Source organism: Diceros bicornis, chromosome 8 (assembly GCF_020826845.1).
Source record: "Diceros bicornis minor isolate mBicDic1 chromosome 8, mDicBic1.mat.cur, whole genome shotgun sequence".
NCBI lineage: Eukaryota > Metazoa > Chordata > Mammalia > Perissodactyla > Rhinocerotidae > Diceros > Diceros bicornis.
In genome coordinates this window covers 29,743,106-29,760,441 of record NC_080747.1, presented here as the reverse complement: position 1 = coordinate 29,760,441, position 17,336 = coordinate 29,743,106, and the positions used below count along the sequence as shown (strand labels likewise).

General features: G+C 35.6%; 1 protein-coding gene across 7 annotated transcripts in view; it reads left to right on the top strand.

Moving 5' to 3' along the window:
• The window catches only part of ARAP2 (ArfGAP with RhoGAP domain, ankyrin repeat and PH domain 2), a 187,085-nt gene that overhangs the window by 86,249 nt on the left and 83,500 nt on the right, over positions 1 to 17,336 (top strand). For all 7 annotated transcript variants that reach the window (XM_058546854.1, XM_058546856.1, XM_058546857.1 and 4 more), the window contains exons 16-19: positions 5,281 to 5,425; positions 7,524 to 7,626; positions 8,277 to 8,475; positions 8,670 to 8,733. In XM_058546854.1, the coding sequence (XP_058402837.1) occupies positions 5,281 to 5,425; positions 7,524 to 7,626; positions 8,277 to 8,475; positions 8,670 to 8,733 (511 nt within the window). The remainder of the gene's footprint in view (positions 1 to 5,280; positions 5,426 to 7,523; positions 7,627 to 8,276; positions 8,476 to 8,669; positions 8,734 to 17,336) is intronic.

The window sequence follows — 17,336 nt, the reverse complement described above, 5'->3', positions numbered from 1 at the left end:
GTTTATGTATGTGTGTGTATATGCATATTTTCAGATTTACTTAAGAGTAAGTCGCAGACTTGATGTCCCTTTACTCCTAAGTACCTTTGTGTGTACTTCTTAAAAAGAAAGGCATTCTCTGAAATAACCACAAAGTGAACAAAATTAGGAAATTATCTGAACTACAGACTTTATTCATTATATCGGTATTTATAGACCTTGTTTTTTAGCCTCAATGCCTGTAGATCTAATGAATATTTTAAATGCAGCATTGAGGTTTGCTTATATAATTTAATTCTTAGCATTAACTTACCAATTTGAGAGTTTGTACGATCTCTAGAGTCCAGAAACAGGATGGTGGGGTGATAATTAAAAAATAATTTCTTTTATGGAGGGAAACTGAAATTTTCACATAATCTTTCCTTTCTAGCATTACTTTTTTGAAACATGTAAGTTTAGTATTTTACCCTACTTATTCAAGAGTTATGTGGTAAACTATAGACTTTGAATTATATCCTTAAAACCTATAGAAAATAATAAATCTTTCAGAATTTAATTTTCACGTTAATGTCTTTCAATAGGAAATATATGGGATGATTTGTTTTTTTTGTTACTCAATTAGCGAGGCGCATTGTTTTAGTTTTTTAAAGTGGGAATTAAAAAGGAGTGATGAAGATTAAAAACAAATTTTGGCAATGTGAAGGCAGATTATATGAAATCATTGTGTCTGGTTGGCGTTCATCCCTTTTGTTTGAACTCTGTTGCGTTTGCGTTTTCAATGCCTAAGGTTCAGCTGGAAAATAAGCTAAATGCAAAGAGTAACGTGGATACTTTTGGAATGCATAATCATGTCAAACCCACTAGAAGACTGAACTAGTAAATACACACTTTATATTGGCACGCAATTTTCAGAATTCAGTAGGAATAAAACAAGCCTGAACAGACCCATACTGAAATGGCACCTTCTTCCCAGCCCCACTGTCTTCCATTAGACAACACTTTAGCAAATAAGCATTGCATCTTTTTAGAAACTACACTGAATTTTATTTTCTCAGTTAAAAGAGATAAAGCATACACAGCCTTTAGGAAGTAGTTCTTGACCTCCATTGTTAAGTACTCAGTTAAATTGTAGCAATTAATAACTTCTCCCCCCCTTATCATTTCCATAGCCAGTAACAATCATCTTTAGCCTAAGTTTCATTTTCTCCAGTATTTTTTTGTGTGTATGGACCACTGTTTATTTTCATGGCCGCATTGACTCAGATGTCCTATTAACCTGTATAATTTACTTTACTTTCCAAAATGATAACCTCATATTATAGTTGATGCATTCGCAGAGTTTGGCTCAGTGTATACATGTAAAGTAATGTTAATCCCATGATTACGTTTTTGTGGTTGGGCCTTAATTTGTATGTAGTTCTTTGACCCTTTCCGTTATTCCTGTTCATGAACCCTGGACCATTTCCTATTCTGGTTCATCAACCCTCTTCCACCTTTATTTGCATCCCTGTTTTGATTTCAGACGCATTCTTGCTACCCTCCAGAATTTGTTTCTTTTGAAATTCTCTTCTACCCCTGGTAGAACTGTCAGAGAATAGTTTGGCCACCCTCTTCAGTCCATTTTCACTACTTCTGCTTCTAGACCTTTGAGATTGCTGAGAATTGCTAGTTAGGGAACCAAGCCTTTTGGGTTAGCCACAAATTCTTTTTTTTTTTTTTGACCTAATTTGGATGCAACACATTAATTGACAATCTTTATAAACAATTTTTATGTCTAATTTTTATTTTACCAAAGCAATATGTGCATATAGTTTTAATGGAAAACAGATATTTCTCCTTGTTTTTTCATTCTTAGACATTATCCATTTGATAAATTTTTTCATCTATTCTTTTCCTCTTCTTAGAAGTAACTTGGTTGGATATTGGGCCTTATGGATTGATCATCTTATATTATCTTTTTTCTCTCTCTTGTTTTATTTTTGGAAGAGTTCATTTTCCAAGCTTTCTCTTACTTTTTAATTTAAAAATTTTTAAAAATTATGATGTATTTTTATTAGAAATTATTTTTTATTTTCTTAATTGTACTTTTTAGATCATGCTGTTCTTGTTTATAGTTGCAGTATCTTCCCTTAACAGTCTGATATTAATCATAGTTTTTAAAATTTATTACTTTTTTTTTTTTTAAATGTGCCTCTTTGGCTTGATTATTTATTTATTTTTTCTTTTGTGAGAAGATCAGCCCTGAGCTAACATCCATGCCAGTCCTCCGCTTTTTTGCTGAGGAAGACCGGCCCTTGGCTAACATCTGTACCCATCTTCCTCCACTTTATGTGGCAGGCTGCCGCAGCATGGCCTGACAAGCGGTGCATCGGTGCGCGCCTGGGATCTGGCCCAGCCGCCAGCAGTGGAGCGCGTGCATTTAACCGCTACACCACGGGGCCGGCCCTGCTATTTTTTTTTTGATCTCTGTCTTTACTATTGGAAGTTTTCATTTAAATGTTTGAGATCAGTTGTCAGAAGACTCGACCACTCTCTTGCTGAGTATTGGGATGGGGTCTTGGTTATCACTGGCTCCAGCATTTTGTATGTAAATGTGGGGAGGTAACTAGGAGTTGTGTAGAATGTCCTGTAACTGCTTTGTTTCCAGAATGGCACCTTACCTCCAGGCAATGCTTGAGTCTCCCAGTTTAGAATCTGGCTGGTCCAGTTTCTCCAGAGTCAGGGACCCAACTTCTACATGGGTGAGGAGGGGTTGTTGCTTAGCTGCTTAGCACAGGGGAGAAAATACATGGGCTTAACTGCCTTTATATAATAAACTTGGTTCAGCTCTCCTTATCCCACACTTCCTGAGGTATTAGCCTCTCTAAGACTTGCTGGAATTTTGTACATAGAACATTGCTTATTTCTTGTTGACTTCTTTTGCATATCTGAAGGTGCCACATTTGCCTCTAAGACAATTCAGTTGTTTCTTGTGTACTGTAGGTCTCTTTGATTTTCTTTGTCCTTTTGAGTTTATACTGTCTATCTTCGGTGTCATTCTTTTGGAGTTTTGAGAGGGAATGGAGAAACATACATGGATCCATCCTCCTATGCTTAAAAGAAATTCTATTTATGACTCTTCTATTGATTCTTTAACACGTTTGTTATCTTTGCATTTCTCTTAATGTTGGCAACTTCCTCTGAGCCATTTCCATACTTAATAACTTTAGTTCCTCATTTATGAAAATAATAATTTCAACAAACTTTCCCTAGGCTAAGCAATGTGGTGATTCTTGAAATAGAAAATATAGCCCTTGTTCTCAAGTTGCTTATAGCATTTATGGATAACTAAATAAATCTAAATTGTTATATTGCTCAAATATTACATTTATATTTAAAAATAGCATTTTAAATTGTTATATTGAATAGAAATGATTATATCATATTAAAATGGTAGTATATATTTGAACAGCCACATATAGACTCACTTTTCTATGTGCTTTATATGTATTGCATCATTTGATCACCACGGCAATCCTGTGAGTTAGATGCTTTTCTTGTCCCCATTTTACAGATGAAGAACCTGAGGCCCAGAGTGGTTAACTTCGTTTTCAAGGGTACTCAGTTGGTAATGGAGGTGTTATTAGAACCCAGAGTCTTTGATTTCCAATTCCACTTTCCTAGGGTCCACATAGTGCTAAGGATGCCGCAGGAAGATACCTAACTTGGCCTGGGGAGTCAGGTCGCATTAGTGGAGTAAGGGTTCCACTTCTTACTTCCTATTTAGTTGTCAATATGCTGCAACCTGGCTCCTTCCACAGAACTCTCAGGAAAATAGGCAGTTACTACCTTATTATGAAGACCAACAGATATTTTTCAGCCCGTATTTTATTAGATCTCTTTGCTATATTTAATAGTGATAATCATTCCTTTTTGAAATGCTCTATGCCTTTTCTGTTTTATACACTGTCTCATCTCATTTGCTTCATTGCTTTCGTGGACCCTTCTACGTTCGTTAGTCCTTACCATTTTAAGTTTTCTAAGATTTTATCCTTGGTTACTTTATATTTTTAACTACTACCTGTATTCTAAAGATTTTCTGGTTATCGAGACCTTTCTTTACCTCCAGGATGCAAATCCATAGGGTGATCTGCCTAATAAGTATTTCTACTTGGCTTTCCAGCCGATATCTCTCATTCAGTGTATTTCAAAGGAAACTCATATTACATGCACTAAACTGTTTCTACTTTATTTTCTTTTAAATAAAAGTTGGCATTGCTGCCCACTTTGTAATCAAAGCTAAAAATGATACAACCATTAATAAGTTCTCCCTTACTCCCTGCATCCAATTAATATATGTTTTATCACTTTAAAACACACACCTGCATGTACGCGTTTCTCTTTCCCTCCCCGCTTCCACCTCTCGGTGTCTGTCTCTATCTCTCCCCGCCCCAGCTTTATCCTTACTACCACTGTCCTGCTTTTGGTCGTCTTCATCTGTCGCTTAGACTTCTGCGGACAGTGTCCTAACTGGTCTCCCGCCTCTGGCATCACATTCTCAAATGCGTTTTTTCACTGTAAGCGGAGTGGGTAAAATTCAAATCTGGTTATATTCTTTAGCTGAAACCTTTTCAATGGCTCACCATCAACTATAAAATCAAAGCTCAGTGCTTTTCTGAAAAGGGCCAGATAGTAAATATTTTAAGCTTGGTGGGCCAGATGGTCTCTGCTGTAAGTCATCTCTGCCCTTGTAGCAAGCAAGCAGCCACAGACAGTCCGTAAATGAGGGGATGTGGCTGTGTTGCAGTAAAACTTTATTTATAAAAACAGGTGATGATCTGGTTTTGGTCTGCAGGCCATAGTGTGCTGACTCCCTCAGAAGATGAATTTTAAATCCACTAAACAAGGCTTTAAGGCACTGCAGGGTCAGATCCCTTCTTCCTTTGCATACCTACCTAACATCAACCACAGTCTTACATTTTATGCTACATTGTTTTCCTCCTAATACTCTGTACAGACATCAGTCTTTGCTCTTTCAGAGTTGTTTTGCACCAGTCTCTTTATGGATCTGCCTGCTTTTGTAGTTGTCAGTATCATAGTTATTTTTGTCTTGTACATCCCTTGTTACTACATTGTAAATTTCTTGAGCGATGAGAATGTGACAACTTTGTATCCCATGTGGCAATAGCATGCTTTTTCCGCAAAATAGGAAATTAATAAATGTATTTATTCAGATCTGGTCATTTTTTAAAACATGTATTTTTAAAAAATTATATTTATGATATAGTTCAATTTATTATTTGTTTTGTTTTAAATTTTTAGAGACAAATAAAAAGTGGTGTGTTTTGGAAGGAGGCTTCTTGAGTTACTATGAAAATGATAAGTCTACCACACCTAATGGCACCATTAATATCAATGAAGTTATCTGCCTGGCTGTACACAAAGAAGACTTCTATTTAAATACTGGGTAAGTCTATCATTAAACAGGTAGGAGATGAACATGTTTTCTGATATTTATCATACCAGGTAGTAAGGGTTTTGTTATCATTTCGGTTCTTGCTTCTTGCAGAAGGGTTTAATGGTTTCTTAAGGCCTACTCATTTTGCAGCTTCTGAAAATTCCTTAGGGAATTCACTAAAAAGTAGGAAAATTAAAACATTACACTAGGTAACATGAAAGCCAGTATGTTTGCATCTAATCTTAAGTAAATTTATAGCATTCCATTCTTGAACATGTAGTCCTAATAATTTTTATGATTTACTCATTATTTAAAATAGTGGACTAGTGGCAAAATTTATGCATGCATTAAATGTACCATGGTTGAAACAGATGACAAAGGAAAATATTCAGTGATGACCTGTGCCCATTAAAAAACAAAAAATATTAAGTATATTTAATAGCATATTGAAACACTAAATTCCTTAAAGGTCTACTTTGGCATTTTAATGGTCTCAGAAAAGTTGCAATTATAAAAGAGTAAGCATTATTAATATATTTGATTCACAAAGTAGTTTAATAGAATTTCTGTGAGAATTTTTGAAAACTGACCATCTTTGGTGTGAAAGTTTCTTATCACATTTTGTAATATAATTAATGAAAAAGTATAAATACTAAAATCTGCAAAAATCAGCTTCATAGAAACATGATATTTTAATGAAAATTTTATATGAGAAAGAGAAGAGATTTGCAAAGCTATGTTATTTACATAAAATTACATGAAACTACTATTACTACATAATGACCAATATGTGCTAGTTGATATGACTGTTGTTTTCTAGTAAATGTAATTTGATGATTATTAGTTGGTTTGTTTTTGTTTTAATCTTAATAGTGCTTTTATTCTAAATAAATAATCAGTTTAATGTGGCTTACTGTAGAATGTGAAAATAAGTGCATTCATTCTGTGTAAGTTGCTTAATTAGTAAATAAAATACAATTTAAATAATATTAGTTTATGTCAGCATAGAATCATATTAAAAAATAAGACACTCTTGATAGAATGTTACTGATACAAGTAGATGTGCAAGAGAAAGCATCTACAATGAGATGTGGTTAAAAAAGAATTGTTGCAGCCAGATTCTGAATTGCCTTAAATAGCAAATTATAGAGTTTGAACTCAGTAATGTAGCCCCTGAGGAGTTATGCAGATTTGTATTTTAGGAAGAAACCTGGCTGAAATGGTAAGGAAGAGATTGGAGGAAGAGAGATCCTAATTACTGAGAGTTTAGCTAGAGAAAGAAATAATTAAAAAGAAAAACAGTGGGTTGAGAGAATCTTCAGATTGAACGGCTGAGATTGAATCTCTGACTGATTGGATGAAGAGCTGATGGGAAAGAGAAGAATAAATTAAACTCCAAGGTTTTGAGCTTGTTGATGAGGTAGATGGTGATGCCTCTAAATTGGAATGTGAAGGAGAGACTACAAGTCTGAGGTGAAAAAGGGGAAGAAGGAAGATGACTTTGATATGTAGGGTATTTTGAGTTTTTTAGGTAATGGCAGCATACATACTTAACGTGTTCCAGGAAGTAGTTGGAGCTGTGGATGAGAAAGCCAGGGAAGAATTCAGGACATGGGGTGTTAGTCTAATTTTATCTATGGTAAGGACACGAAATTTTAGGATAAGATGAGATGATGGAAGCAAAATTTGTGAAGTAAGACAAAGAGGGCTAATTAGACAACTGTTTGGACAGTGTTTGCCTTGAACTGGTGGTGAGAGTGAATCAAGAAGGAGTGGTCCGAGAGGGAAGAGGAGACAGAAGAGAGCCCTTTGCCACATCAGCCAACTGATGAGTGTCCAGGGCATCAACAAAGTCGTGCAGTAGAGTGATTTAATCAGAAAAATATTCCTTTTGTCTGATTCAATGTGTTCTATTTAACTCATTTGAATAAAATACAAAAGATCAACAGGAAAATGCTAGGTAGATAGATGGATAAATAGATTGATTGATTTCACAGCATTATTCAGTTTTCAAAAGGAATTTAATTAAAAATTTGACCTTCGTGTTTTTTTTTTTAATAAAAGCCAAATATAATCAGTGGTATGTCTTTATTCATGTATACTCTAGGCCCATCTTTACCTTTGAGATCTATTTACCCTCAGAACGTGCATTTTTATTTGGAGCTGAAACATCTCAAGCTCAAAGAAAATGGACAGAGGCAATAGCCAAGGTATTTAAATATTGTATTATTACCCTAAATCCAGAGCAGATTCTTATGTTGGGGTCTATGGTTGAGCTTCAGAGGTCTATCAAAATTTTAGACAATATTCTGGGAGGAATGTCCATACTTTATTAGGTTTTCATAGGTGATAGTCAAAAGAGGTTAAGAATTAGAGAAGAAATTAATGTAGGACCTTGAAGAAATCATTCTTCAACTTAATGCCATGTTTTGATAATTAAAATCTTTCCAATCTAATAAAGTCATTTCTGTGTATGTCTTTTTATAGGTAGATGTCTTATTCATGGTAATACACAAAGGGGAAAAGAACAGATTCAGTAAAAGATATAAATGGAGACAAACATTGAAGGTTGACATTTTGAAAAATGCCACAAATCAACAAAGAGAATGTCTTCCTATTTCAATTCTGTATATATATTCAAAAAAAATGGTTTAAGATGCTGCCATGTGAAAAGGCATTATAGCTGTTCAGTTTTAAGATTGAAAGCAAGTTTAAATAATTGTTTTGAAATTTAGGTTACTTTTAAATCTTTAAAACAGGAAAACAAAGATAATTTTTCTACCTTCCCTTGTATCTGTAGCTATGAAAGGGATTTCCTATTTTCACTGTCTTTATTACTTTTCTGTATTTGTTTTAACAGCATTTTGTTCCCTTTGTTGCTGAAAACTTAGCAGAAGCTGACTATGATTTGATTGGTCAACTCTACTACAAAGATTGCCATGCGCTGGATCAGTGGAGAAAAGGCTGGTTTGCTATGGACAAATCTAGTTTGCGTTTTTGCCTTCAAATGCAAGAGGTTCAGGAAGATAGAATGCACTTAAGAAGACTGCAGGAGCTAAGTAAGATTTTTTTTCTCTCGTTTTATAATTTGGACAAAATTCTTTATTGCATATGGTAATGGTAGCTTATACATAAAATTATGATGGCTCACTCCCGAACATATGACTAAGTAGTATTAGTAATTGTGTTTTTATAGGTGTTTAGTGTAATGTTTTTAAAAAAATATGTTCATGCTTTTCTTCTTTCTCCCCAGCAATGAGCACAATGGTTCAAAATGGGGAAAAAATGGATGTCTTGCTCTTGGTAGAAAAAGGGAGGTAAGTGCACTTTGCTTTTTGTTCTTTATTGCAATAACTCTAGGGAGTGGGATATTTTGGTTATCTTCTTGGGGGAGAACCCATTATTTTATAGCCTCTTGGACATTTTCTGAATTGTATGTGTGTGTATGTGTGTGTGTGTGTGTGTGTGTATATATATATATATATATATATATATATATATATATACTGTGTAGGTATATGATGGATATAAATAATATCCTGAAATATCTATGCATGTGAGTCATGCATCACTAAAACCTGATTTCTTGAATTTATTCAGTTTTTCAATAAATATTAAGCATCTACTGTGCATTAGGCACTGTTATAGGCATTGGGGATACAGTGGTGAATAAAACAGACATGGTCCCTGCCCTCCTGAAGCATGTGTACTAGTAGAGGGCACAGAATATAAGCAGACAAAAAGATAATTACCTAATATTGTGTCCCTCAATTTTAAATGCTTGAAGAAAAAGAAGGTAAAGAGAGAGAGCCTGATGGATCAGTATTCTGTTTTAGATAGGGTGGTGAGAGAAGCTGTCTTTGTTCAGAGAGCTGCGTAAAGTGAAGAAGCAAACAGTGCAGCAGTCTGGATAGAGTGTTCCAGGTGCACGGTCAAGGATATTTGGAAGACCCTAACAGTGTGTTGTACTTGGCGTGTTTAAGGTTTGCAAGGAAGCTGCTGTGGCTGGGGAGATTTGAAGAAGTTAGAGAGTGGGAAGAAACGATTTCAGAGAGATCCCTGGACCTGATCATATAGGGCCTTACTGGTCATGATATGTATAATTTGAATTTTATTCTAAGCATGATGGGAAGCTGCTCAGTTTGAGAGCTGGGAAGTGGAAGGATCTGACCTACGTTTTGAATGGTCTACTCTGACTCCAGATGAATAAGCTTTTGGGGGACAAGAGTGAAAGTGAGTGTCCAATTAGGGTGCTGCTGCAGAGCCAGGCAAGAGAGGATTTACCTGATAACATAGTGTTGAGGAGTGGTTGGATATATTGTGAAGGTAGAGGTGAGAGGATCTGTTGATGGATGAGATGAGTGTAAGCGTCAGGGATGACCCCAAAGTTTTTGGCCTGAGCAATGACATGAATGATGGTGCTGTTTTTTCAGATAACAAATCCGGGAGAGGACAGGTAGAATATTAGTAAGTTTGGGGTAGTAGATCAAGAATTTGGTTTTGGAAATGATGACTTGGACATGTCTCTTTGATAGCAAATTGGATGTGGTGAGTGGGCATTTGGGTATGCAAGTCTTAGAATAAGTGGAGAGATTGTAGCTGGAGATAGAGGTTTGAGAGTCATCAGCCAAGGAACTGAATGAATTCACCTAGAAAAAGAGTATAGAGAGAAAAGAGACTTGAGGATGTGGCCCCCGGGACTCCAATATGTAGACGTCAGAAAGAGGAGGAGGATCTAGAACAAGAGCCTAGGAAGGAGCTGCTAGGGTCATATCACAGCAATTAGGAAGACATAGTCTCTTGAACCAATTGTTTTTTTCTTTATTTCTTGTCACTTGCTTTAAAAATCCCTTGATTACAGTGATTCAGAATGCTTAGCTCTACAAGAGGGCAAGATTTTTTACAAAAAAAAATATATAATATAAAAATATAGCTGAATTAGCCTTCCCTCTGGCTATTTTCCTTGTTGGTAATATGAATAATGACTTTCAACAGTTATCTGAACCTGTCTTTTCTTCAGCTTCATGGGAGGACATCACCAGCTTTAGACAGCAAGCATTTTGCTGATTAGATATTTATGTCAGAGGTTGTTTTTTAATTTACAGGCATAATTAGGATTTTGTGTTTTCACTTATTTATTTCTGGAATCATAACCGTTCATGATACTTTACATTCTGATTTTTGGTACCAGATGATGGCTTCACTGTACTGTCAGTACTATTAATTATATATTCAGAAATAATAATGAGGTACTATTATGTATAGATAGTGTTATATCATTAAAATACTAGCACAAATGTGATTTTTATAGTCATTTATTAATATTTACAGAATGCTTCCTGCCTCCATGGCAGGAAAAAATGGTCAACAAAACAGTTTTGGTGTCTGAGCTCACAGAGCTTCTGTTTCTAAACAAATAAATAAGGAGCTACTTGCTATTTGAATTTATTGTATTTATCATTTATATTTATTTTTTATCAGGTTAGTATAGCCAAGGTATTTTTCTACCATTTTTAGTCTGTGAAGGATTTGACCAGTGGTACACAAGCTTTAATTAAAATGTACCAAACATGCATTAGAGTTATTCAATTTGATGAATTTTTATTTAATGCTTATTGCATGCAGTGCAGTCCCTCATGAATACAAGATACGGAAGCCAGAAGATGAAACGTTGTTATTTCATAACATCTTGACCTTTTTGCTGGAGTACAGGAAGCACGAAGTGAACTCAGATACACATTGAGTTCATGGAATAGTTGAAAACTAATGGAATTCCAAATTAATGATCAAAGCTGCTTAATCATGTTTTTGATAATAATTTCAAAGTTTTTATCTACATGCGTTATTAACAAGTTATGATGAAAGCATTTTTATGAAAGTGAAGAACAAGGAATGTGCTGGGATGGGAGTAGGAGAAGTACAGGGATAAATATAAAACCAAGATATTTTCCTTAAATATCTTTGAATAGCTGCCATACAAAATGTACCATTTGGAAACAACTGTGTTTATCACATGCTTATATCTTGGTTTTACTTGCTTTTCCTGTTTTCTCCAAATCAATGATATTCTGATAATAACAATAATACTATGATGACAACGTATAGAACTTACCATGTACCAGGCACTATTTTAAGCACTTATGTACCTATATGATATTGAGGAGAATAGTTCATTTTGAAATCAAGGTAAGGTCAATTTGTAACTTAACGACCTAAAAATTTTTTCTCTTTAAAACAAGTGCCGGGCCGGCCCCATGGCTTAGCGGTTAAGTGTGCGCGCTCCGCTGCTGGCGGCCCGGGTTCGGATCCCGGGTGTGCACCGACGCACCGCTTCTCTGGCCATGCTGAGGCCACGTCCCACATACAGCAACTAGAAGGATGTGCAGCTATGACATACAACTATCTACTGGGGCTTTGGGGGGAAAAAATGAATAAATAAAACAAGTGCTAAGTGTTAATTTACCGATACTTTTGTACAGATCACTCTCAAGAATTAACAGATGTATCAGGAGCCTGGATAAACAATATGTTACCAGAATGTAAAATTTCGGCATTTTATTAGAAAATAATTTTTTTATTAGGAAAAAAATATGTATCCATACAATGTTTACCTAATTAAAGATGAAACAGAAAGAAGAGAGGTCAGAAGTGTGACTAGAGTAAAGAATCATCCTGGGAAGTGGTGAGTGCACTGGGTTATAAACGCTGACAGAACAAAGAGCATTCAGTTGTACTAGCACACGGCACTTTGTGTGGTGCAAAATAGGGTCTCATGTGTATATCTGTGTATTTATACACGCATTATATGTACATATATGTATGTATGTATGTTATATAAATAATTGGACTTGAGACAGGGAATACTGGAAAAAGAGCAGGTTTAGGAGAGAGCTTGGAGATAATGAGTTTGATTTTAGATATGTTAAACATGAGGTGCTTATAAACGTGTAAGGAGAAATTGCTGGGAGGAAGTTACATTTATGGATCCGATGTTGGTGTAAAGGTCAATGGGGTGGAGATACAGATTTTGGAGTTACCCGTGTGTAGAAGGAAGAAGGTGAGATCACTTGGGGAGAGTCTGTAGAGTGAGAAAGGAAGAAGTAACATGTTGGAGCCTTGATGAATACATGGCCTTTTGGAGGCGGGGGCGGTTGTCAGGGAGGAGTATTCCATTCGATAAGTGATGCTGAGTCCATCTGGTGACTTTGAGGACAGTGGAAGTGGTAAAACAGAAACGGGATTAGATTAAGGTTGGGAACTGAGTAAATTGAAACAGCTGGTTAGGGCAGTTTGTCAAGGATGTCTGGAGGTGAATAGGGATTTGACCCAGAAAGGGAGAGGTAGAAGGGATTTGACCCAGGAAGGGAATAAGGGTGCAGTTTGTTTTAGATGGCTTGAACTTGTTCAAGTTTAAATTTTGATGGTAAAGACACACAAAAAGGGAGAGATTGAAGATATAAGAGAGAGGACAACAAGAGAGCAAGGTGCTTCAGTTATAACAGGAAGAAAAGAGGAATTGATGGGTGGTTTTGGATGTTGGTTGCTTTCTAGATCTGGTGGTAGAATGTTGAGAGAGATATCAGTCTGATAGTTTTCAGTTGCTTTGTGAACTAAGAGATAAGGGGAGGACTCCTGAGCTTTTGGCCTGCGTGACTTTATGACTGAATGGTTGTATCATTTACCAAGATAGGGAATGTGTATTTCTCTCCTAGTACTCAAACAAGGCCAGTTAATTATAGATGTGATTGTTTAAGAGCCATTTTAATACTGTGTCAAAATAAGAGAATTTCATTGCTTGCCCTCTTTTTCTTCTCTCTTTAGATCTATTAGTCCTTTGGGAAATAATGACTGTAAGCTAAAGTAGAATGTGTTAGACTTGTCAATGACAGATGAAATTGTGGCTTTAGGAAATAAAACAACTTCCAATTATTCATGTTGATGGCATATAGAGATAGTGTGAATAATTGAAAGAGAGAGAAACCAACCAGCTGTAAGTTTTAACCTTTATTTTTTTGCTAGTAATAGCTTGAACCAGAATTGTAAATCATAAATAAATTTAGTGAATTAATTTCACATCTTTTCCCTGTTCTTGTCTACTTTTGATTAAAGTGCTAAAATAGATTAATGTTTCTTAATGGCAAGGAGGAGAAAGAACCCCCTGAACTGGAAAAGATCATAAATTGATAATCATCCACTGAGTATAGTCACTATTTAGATATATATTTTAATCTTCATGGTAATTTTCTATATCTATCTATGGCATGAGTGTCTTCAGACAGAAAAATATTGCAATAATATTTTCCACGGACAGAGCAGTTATGCTCTGAAAAGCTCTGAGCAGAAGGTGTTCCAGATGGTGTCACTTTAATGTGTATTCTTTAAAAGTTATTATTTGGGAAAATAAAGCTTTCTTGATTACACTGAAGGCTTTCTGGCATGATATTTGATGTTGTTATTGGGACTTAGATTCTGCGCTTTTTTTTTTAGGCCTTAGGATTTTTTTGTGTGAAAAAAATCATGTTTTTGAATATCTGTTGTTAGTGAATGTTCTGGACCACAATGAGGTCAGAAGGCATTTTCCTGTACAGTAGGTTATGTATCCACTTTGACTGAAATGTTCAATAGGTTACAACATCCTTTTCTTAAAATTTGAAAACTATTTCTGCACTTTAGCCCACACTGCATATCTCTTCCTGATAAATAATTTGTTGTGTTCACCATCTCCACATTCTATAGCTGCATGCCCATTTGTCAAAGACACCTATTACTAAGGTTTTATTAAAAAAGATTGCTGGTTATAATAAATACAGTATGAATAACTCAGCTGGGTTATCAGAAATAGAAAAGACTGGTGTGTTTTTTTGTTTTGTTTTTCTGTTTTAGTTTTTTTAAGATTCCTTGGTTGACCTATAGTAAAGCATAATGCACTTAATGGCTCCCAAGCCTGATGGAATTCAGTTTTAATTGCAAATTCCAGACATAAAGAAGCTAACATTGGGAAATAAACACTTTATCACTATGCTCCACAATTATGGAACAGGCTACTTTTCTCAATTTGGGAGATTAACACTCTAAATTTAAGATTCTTATTTCATATCAACTGACTGCCTGTGCTGTTTTTTCCCTCCTTGAGTTGTGTTTTATAGCAGCTTATATGTTAGCAATACTCTGGAGGGTGAATTATCTTAAAGTGGTTTCTAAATTGTGCATGTAATTGCAAATTAAACAGTAGCCGATTGCCCACAATATCAACTTGAGTGCTTTTGTAACTTTCTGCTGATTTAATTTGTAGAGATGGTTTCATGTGAGTGTTGCCAAGGCAAACGGGAGATTCTCTTCTCTCACCACTCCCACAACTTTTGCAAAAAGAAAGGGACTATTCAAACTTACATTATAAAGTGACCTTTTGTTAAAGAAAATTATGATAAAGGGAACTCATGATTATTTAACAAAAGGTGGATTTTAAAGTGTGTATTATTTGCCTCAAAAATTTATTTCAGTCAGCTCAAAGTACATTCTATATGCTAGACTGTCAGCTTAGGAACAAATAAATGTAATATAATGTGAAAAAATGCAAAAGAGTGAGAAGATCCTTCCTAGATAAATGGGATCAGTATAATCCATTTTTTCAAAAAAGAAGTATATTTAACTGGACCTGGAATCCTAGGTAGGATTTCAGTGGGATAAAATGAAGATGCTGAGAGATTGAGGTATTCCTTAGGTGGAAGCAATAGGTTCAGAGAAATAGGATGGGCTAGGGAACAACTTCAGTTCAGGTTGGCCTTAATCTTGACTTCTTGAGGAGGAAGCTTGAGCCAATACGCCTGGAAAGAATATGGATTGATACCATATTAGTATTATCAGTTAAATTTAATTAATAACTTGCCTTGTTCTAGAAAGGATTGTAGGCTCTTTATAAGGGCACAGAAGATGTATTTTTTTTAAAAAATATATTTTAAAACTGTTTTAAAAATTATTGTTAAAAGTGAGGATTTGGGGGCCAACCTGGTGGCGTAGTGGTTAAGTTGCCCGCTCTGCTTCAGCGGCCTTGGGTTCAGTGGTTTGAATCCTGGGTGCGGACCTATGCACCACTCATCAAGCCGTGCTGAGGTGGCGTCCCACATAGAGCAACTGGAAGGATGTACGACTATGACATACAACTATCTACTGGGGCTTTGCAGAGAAAATAAAAGGAAAAAAGCAGGAAAAATGGCAAGAGATGTTAGCTCAGGGCCAATCTTCCTCAAAAAAAAAAAGTGAGGATTTGGATTCATTCTGCAGCCAGTGGAACACCATTAAAGGTTTTTAGCAGACTCAAAACAGGGCTCTTACTCACATTCCTTTAGGTGATTGTCTGATAGTGTGTAGAGATGAAATTGAAAAACTGGAGCCTTTGCCTTTCTTGGGGAATCAGGTGCCTTGACACTGTTAGCTTCAGAAGAAACAAGCTATTTAAAATAATATTTTCTACTGCATTATTCTTGTGACATAGTCTCTGCATCTGCATATTTTTTAAATAATTGTTTGCCTTTTTCTGTCTAAAATTCCATGTCTATACAGCAGACTCTTATCTGAAGGTATAGGAAAAAATACGGTATTTCTGTAAACTAAAATGAGGGTAATTTATGGATGCAATGACTAAATAAAATGTGCCAGACTCCCATTTCTGGCAATGAAGAAATAACTGGCATGGTATATGCCCTCCCACTTCAAACAACTAGAAAAGTGGACAAAATCTATGAAACAAACTATTTTCAGACTTTGGGACGTTAGTCGTTCCAGGACTCTGATCATGGAGAGAAGGGAAACAAATGAAGTAAGGCTTAAGATCACCTTGCCTTTCTGTTTTTGGTGTTTTTCAGTCCGTGGCCCAGGGAATGGGGAAGACCCACGCAGAGTGGGTGGTTTTGCTACATTGAAGAGTTAGAGATAGGAGTTCAGGGAATCTGTAGTAGCTAAAATTTGTGGGATAGAGTACCAGAGCAGAGGGAGATATGTAGAGAAAGAGTTTCAGAAATCTTCCGAGGAGTTCCTTTCCATCTTTGGCTCAATACTAATTTACATATTTGCAGGTTGAAACTTTTAAGAGGCCAGGCAGAAACAACTCCCATGCTGCTATGAGTTAAACAATTCCCAGAGCTTAGACAGCATTGGAGTATGTTCAAATTCCATCCAGCCGGATTAGACAGACCCATTAAACACACAGGGTATTAGTCAAGACCCTAGAAAGATAACTCTGTAATATTAAGGCTAAACCAGTCCCAGAGTAAAGGCTGCTCTATTTTTATCTCACTTAGCTTAAAAACTTGAACCAAAGGACCAGCTGCTCCAAAAGTAATTTAGTTGGCTGGGTTCAAACAGGCGGATGATGCCAAAACAAACATTAGTGTTCTCTAAAGGAAGACAACACAATCCTGACACTCAACTTAACACTCAGTATCTAGCATATGGTTCAAGTGACTAGTGATGTGAAAAAGCTGCAAATCAGTTGATAGGAACAGACCCAGAAATGAGAAGGATAACAGAATTAGCAAGGAATCTAAATAGTGATTTTTAAATATTATAAATTAGAACTATATTTAAAGATGTAAAGGAAAACATAAACATAGTGAGAAAAAATGGAATAACTAAAAAAACAATCAAATAGAATGTCTAAAGCTAAAGAATACACTATTGGAAAAGAAAATTTCATTGGATCGGCTTAACTCAAGAGTAGACTCTACCTAAAAATAATCAATAAACTTAAAGGCATAACAGTAGAAATTATCAAAACTTAAGCACAAAGAGAAAAGACTAAATGAACTCAGCAGAGCCTCAGTGATCTATGGGACAATATCAAGCAGTCTCATGTAGGTATAATTAGAATCCCAAAATGAGAGAAGAGAATATGGAGTAAAAAAAAAATCTTTGAAGAAATGTG